The following is a 6,329-nucleotide window of genomic DNA, read 5'->3' as shown; positions in this document are numbered from 1 at the left end:
CCAATATCAAGGGCAGTATTGGCATTCCCATATGCTTCTAGGAACTTAATCAAAACCATTAAGTGGAGACACGCTCCGCCTTTAAATGGCTTTCCGCCCTTTGTCTTAAAGACGGGGTCATCCTTCACAAGTGCTACAAGACGGAAAAACTCGGGGCGTTGGAGACGAAAGTGCTTGAGAAACTCACTGTCGCTGGTATGTTGGTGGTTGTGTAGAATCTTTGGCCATTTCGTTTTGCGACGCCGATAATGAGAAGCCCGGGCACCGTATCTGGCTGCTTGTGCACGCAGGTATTTAATTTCCCAGTACTCGTCCACCTCGTCCTCTCCCGAGTCCTCGTCGCTAAGTATCTCCCTGTTGATAGCAGCGGCTTCCCGCTGGGCGATAATTTCTCGTAGCTCTCGCAGCTTACGCTGCTTAGCTGACAACTTTGGCATGCTGGATCTGCTTCTGCGAAGATCTTGGAGTCGGCGCCAAGTAAAAGTCTACTTGCTGCAGCACTGACAAAAACCTGCAACGGGGCCCTCAATTACGAAGTGTTTGATTGGCTGAAAAGGTGTTGCATGAAACGCTGGCCAACCAAAAAAAATCTACTTGCTGCACAATTGAGAACCCCTATTAGGGGTCCGAGGTGTCCAAACTAAAGCCTTTATCTGAAACAGATGTAATCTTTAGCTTTGATTGGATAAACCTCTTTAAAAATCTATTCTAATTGGCCAACCACTACTGTAGCATTCAAGTTTCACAAACTGATTGTCCGAAGGACTCGATATTCTACCATAGCCGTTTATAACCATGCTGTGGGTAGTGTCAATGTGCAAAATTGAAATGAAATCGGGATGAGTCTGGACCGCAATGTAGCTTTGAATCAGACGCAAACAGGTCATCCCTACCCGTAGAGGACAAGCCGTCACCAAGGAGTGATACATTTCCCGCTGCACCGGGCGCGTGTCTCGTTGGAAATCACATTATATTATCATTGCTGTGTCTGATGTCGTCTTTATATCAATTTGGTCATAGAAATGACCATCATACAGCTCTTTCATCGGCACCATGAATTCTTTAGGACTTTTGCGTCTCCAGCCCCTTTTTACAGACACTCAAAAGACACCTACGGGTAATTACGGGTGCGGTTTTGACTTGAATTTATTAAGACGTTTAATCGGGCAAGGTCCACTAATCGGTTAATTGCTCATAATGAACCGTTCTGATTTCTTACCTGCGTCTGCACGCGGAGTCTACTATTCGGTCGCGGACAGTAGTCATACCTTTTGAACACCAATGGACACTTTAGACACTGTTTAAATATGTCCATTGTAAAGACGTCGTATCTTTCCACTGCCAGCACTGTTGTACAGCCACAAAAGCCAGCAAGGTGTTGGGATTTGAACCCAGCAATAATGATGATGTTCCATCGAACGGAGAGGCGGTCTCGTTGTCCTGACAATGATGTCGCTCGCTCTCTCAACGTATCGATACTAAACCTGGCTACCTCGATTACATGTGCTATTGTGGTGACTTACGATGAGTATCAAAATGATACATTTACGAACATTCAACATGGTCCTCTAACTTGTGGTAGACCCACCGAACAGCAGCTCTCTCATGTGCCCATTAGCTCCTCCGCGTTGTCGTCTCGCTTCCAGATCCGCGAAGCGTGTGAGTCGTTGCACGACCACCGGAAGCTTCAGACGCTACTGAGGGTCAAAGCAGCACATTTGCTTGACGAGTTCCCAATGAGCGTCGTCTTGAAAGCCCTTGGGTCGAGGCGGCAGTGCACCGCGTCGTACGTGGAAGCGCACGGCTGCATCCGGCATGCGAGCACCCCACGGGAACTCGCCACTAATCGCCTGAAGAATGCACATGCCGAACGAGTACACGTCCGACTCGAAGGTCGGCGGTGTGCCGGTCAGGCACTCGGGTGCTTTCCATCTCTGCGCACCCACCACCGACACTTGAGTACTTTGTTCCTGTTCACTATCGACATATCGACGGATAGAGCTGAGGCCAAAGTCCGTGAGTTTCGCTGTCCCGTCGGCAGTCACGAGGATGTTGTCGCACTTGAGGTCTCCGTGTACGATGCTGTGTTGATGAAGGTATTGCAGCCCAAGTGCACTCTGGCGGAGCTTCTTCCAAGCCTCACAACGCCTGTAGCAGCCTACACTGTCGGCTGAGAAGCCAGAACTACATGTAGACCCGTTGGACGTCTCTCTACTGAAGCCACTGGTGTGTCCACTAACGGTAGAGGTAGATCTCAAGCTGCTGGTGCCTACACTAGTGCCCACCGGGTCGAACCGATGTAGATACGTGTCTAGACGGCCATTGGTTGCCGGTTCGCACACGAAGAAGGGCTGGCCGCCTACATGGCAGCCGCCGTACAATTTAACCACATATGGGTGGTTCAGTCGACACCAGATACTCAATTCTCGATAAAACACAGCACTAGGCTGAGCAGCCAGTGGGTTAAATGACACAGGTGTGAGTTTCTTGATGACGACGGGTGTACCGAGCCACGTTCCAGAATGAACCCAGGCAAACGCACCCTGACCCAGAGACTCCCGTGGGTTAAATTCGACTTCGTACGGCGGGATAAACCATTTCGGTGGTCGCCACAGGTGGAACTATCCGACAGTCGACGCGAGATATCCCAACACGCAGAGCCCATGGCTTCCACTTGTGCCGGTGTGTAGCTAGAGCGATGGCGAGTGACCTCGAACCGTAGCAACGCGAGAATTTCTTCCCGGTCGTGGGCATCTTTGAGCTCGTCCAGCAGTAACTCGGCCGCGTCTGGGTTCATCAGCGTCCACGTGCAGCTCAGCGTCCGTCGCGCTCGATGTGAATACCATTGGCCTTTCCAGTCGTGCAGGTCTTCCTTCTCCGCCGACAAACACTCATACGAGTGCAGTGCGTCGAGTAAATCGTCCAGGTCTTTGTGAAATGAAAACTTGTCGGTGGTGCGCTGGCGAGTGGCCGCGATCTGCGTGATGCGGCTGCCAGTGCCGCCGACGCTCACGTGAAGCCTGAACTGCGTCAAAATATCCACGAAACTGGTCACGATAGCAGGAAACGCGCTGGTCTCGTCGCTGTCTTGGTCCAAATCGGCCTCGACACGACACAAACGCGCGAAGAAATCTTCCATTCGGAGCAGAATCTGGGCGTCCAAGTCGCCGTTGCTCGCCTCGATAGCGTCATCGTGGCTTTGGATCTGCTCCTTTAACGTCTCGAACGACTGCGAGATCGTCAAAGGCGAGTCCCCTGGTACGTGTAGCTCTACGTCTACTACATGTAGTTGTGTCGACTCGCTTGCAGTGTTCGAACGCCCGTCACTCGCTGTATCCATCTCCCCCGACTCGCGTTGACCTGATTGTCGCTCCCTGTTCGCCAGTTGACCGAGCTGCTGCACCACGTACGAGACTGACGGACGTAGCTCTGGCTGCCACGCGCACATTCTCTTGACCAGTTCCCACGCTTCATGCTCGAATGGATCCGGTCTCTGCTCTAAGAGCGACTGGTCCACCAGCTCGTCACTCTCTAGAGTGTTGCGTAAAACTGCCTCAACAATGACCACACCGAAGCTGTAGATATCCGACGCCAGCGACGGTACGCCACCGCTTCCTCTACGCTCGGGAGCTAGCCACCGTGCGTCATTATCAGCCGACGTCCGCAAGACCCCGCGGGTCACGTAGAGGTACAAAGTGCAGTCCGTTGAGCTTGGCCAGCTCCTGCTTCGAGCTTTTAAGTCCAAGATACCGCCTCGTTTTCCTCCCGCGGCGTCTTCTATTGGTCGTTTTCTCCACCACAACGACGATGCTGTCGCTACGAAGCTCGTTGTGCACAATCTCGCGCTCATGAAGATACTGCAGACCCAACGCAGCCTCGTACAGTAGTCGCCACAACGGTGGCGTGTATTTCGTACCATCCGGGTACCGTGACAGGAACTCCATCAACGAGCCTCCACGAGCGCGTTCAAACACGAAAAACGGGCTGGAGCCAACGTGACACGCTCCGAACAGCTCCACTATGTGCGGATGAACGAGCTCCGACCAAATGGCTGCCTGTCGTACAACCACTTCACTTAAATCCCCACCATCCGAAGCGTGTTGTGGCTCTTGGATCGCAACGCGAACGCCTTCCCACCAACTCTCGTCTCGCACTTCATACGTCGAGATAAACCAGTCGGGCGTAGACGTCACTAGTGCTCCTACGTGCTGGGCACACACATCGACAGCACGCACCACCAAGTCGAGCTGCGAATCCGAGAACGCGTAGCGGAAGTTGTCCAGCTCGTGCCGCATCACCGTCAGAGCCTCCATCGCCACGTCAGATCGCACCCACCTAGCAGCACTCGACTGCTCTACACTATCCAAATATTCGTGAAACGAAGTCGTGAGATCCCCAACGTCAAATTCCCATGCAAGTCCCCACTCCTCGGCACTTGGGCGCGAACTTTCACTACTGGAATCGCTCTCAAAAGTTGAATTTTCACTGTCAAATTCGGCAAATAGCGCGTCTAACTGGCGATGGATTTGCTGGATTTCAGTCGAAAAGCGCCGGGAATGAGCATCTTCAGCAGCTCTCGACCGCCTCTCGACGGCAAATAGCGCGTCGTAAGGAAGCGCATGCTACGCAGCAGATGTTCGGTGCGAGTCTGCCAGTTGAGCTCCCCACTCTCCGCTTCTGCGAACACGATTCCTTCGTCCCAGAGTCGAGCTAGCACAGGCTCCAGTCGAGAGAGCACGTGAGCACACATCTCCACGCCAGTTTCTTGCGCTTGACTGGCACTACGGAGCGCAGTCCACACGTCAGGAGCGTGTAGTAAAAGCTCTGGGAACTGCTCGTCACTCCACGGACGCTCGCGCTCCGTCAGCGTCAGTACGACGCGCACTACCGCGTCCATTTCTGGCCGCTCCGTGGGGTCTGCAGACCTCATTGCTTCGACTAATTTCCACGCTGCGTTGCTCACTCCACCAGGCTGCTCTGGCTGCTCTTCCATGCTGCTAAAACTATCCTCCCAGTCCTCTATCGTAGCTGTACTGACAGCGTCTAGAATGACGCAGGCGAGCGCGTACACGTCGCTCTCTTTGGAGGCCTCCGTAGCCAGCTCTTTACACACAAGTGTCTTGACCTTCGCCTTTCTATTGGAGCCTACAACCACGCAGTCTGACGTGATATTGCCATGTATTATACCCAAATCGTGGAGATATTGCAGTCCTATTCGCCGTTCTAGCAGTCTTTTCCACACTTTCCGAGGACTCTGAACACCTTTTGCATACTCAACAAGAGACATGCAGTCCGCTAGACACTCGTAGATTATAAACGGCGTGACGTTTGTCCCGTTCCTGCCAAGTTGTCGGACGCTGCTCGTATCTCGGTACAAACCAGTCCGGAACTGTCTCAATCCCTTCGACCCGTGATCTACACTGCGCGACAAAATATTTCGGACACTCACCTTTCTATCTATAGCTTGGCTTCTAGAACGAGTTGAGACGTGCTATTTAGATATGTTTAGCCAATCCGATAGGTCTATAGCTGGCATGTGACACAGAGGTAGGCTGGCATACAAGGAACTAAAAATGGGCTGCGACACGATTTTCGGACACACTTTTATCTTATTTCTAGTAATGATTGTCCTAAGCGGACATCCAATCTTCTTTCTGACTTCATTTTAGTAAAGGTCGCGGACCACCCATCACTGACGAAGAGCGAGGGAGGATTAAGGGCGTCCATGAAGCAAACGTGGGGGTGAGAGAGATCGGTCGCCGCCTCAAGAGGTCGCCGGACGGCGTGAGCTACGTACTGCGCACTGAAGACAAGCGCGGGGCAAAGCCTGGTAGGTCGAAGAGCCTCACAGACCGCCAGATTCGGCAGGTCGTACGAGGGGCTGCCACGGGAAACTATTCGGCAGCGCAGCTGAAGGCTACGTATGGGCTAGAATGCTCTGCTCGTACCGTTCAGAGGCTGTTGTCTAAGGTTAATTTTCTAGTATACTGAAAGATGGACAGAGCGCTCCCACTCACACAGGAGCACATGGATGCACGCTAAGAGTTCGCAGAAAGGCTTTCGTCTGCAGCCCAGAAGGAGATTGTTGGCCTATGATTATTTTTTCTGACGAGAAAAATTCAATCTAGATGGACCTGATGACTATAAACACTATTGGAGGGACCTGAGACGTCCTGCTCGGCGTCATTTGACGCGCCAAAATGGAGGAGGGTCGCTAATGGTGTGGGGCGCGTTTGGCGCTAAGGGTAAGTCCGGATTGGGTTGTTCTGGAGCGGCCACCAGAAGTCGTTGAACTACATCTACACGGTGTCTGAGAACATGCTTCCGTT

At 52.6% G+C, this 6,329-nt stretch overlaps 1 protein-coding gene across 1 annotated transcript; it reads right to left on the bottom strand.

Annotated features, from left to right (window-relative positions):
• Positions 1–1,694: 1,694 nt before the first annotated feature.
• PITG_04348 (uncharacterized protein) lies at positions 1,695–4,993 on the bottom strand (the record flags this gene model as incomplete). Its single annotated transcript, XM_002905941.1, has 5 exons — positions 1,695–2,447; positions 2,543–3,630; positions 3,917–4,354; positions 4,516–4,710; positions 4,843–4,993. 5 exons carry the CDS (start codon positions 4,991–4,993, stop codon positions 1,695–1,697), a joined length of 2,625 nt encoding a protein of 874 aa, XP_002905987.1.
• Between the last annotated feature and the right edge of the window lie 1,336 nt (positions 4,994–6,329).

This window comes from Phytophthora infestans, genomic scaffold (assembly GCF_000142945.1).
Source record: "Phytophthora infestans T30-4 supercont1.5 genomic scaffold, whole genome shotgun sequence".
NCBI lineage: Eukaryota > Oomycota > Peronosporomycetes > Peronosporales > Peronosporaceae > Phytophthora > Phytophthora infestans.
This window is presented reverse-complemented; position numbering and strand designations above follow the sequence as displayed.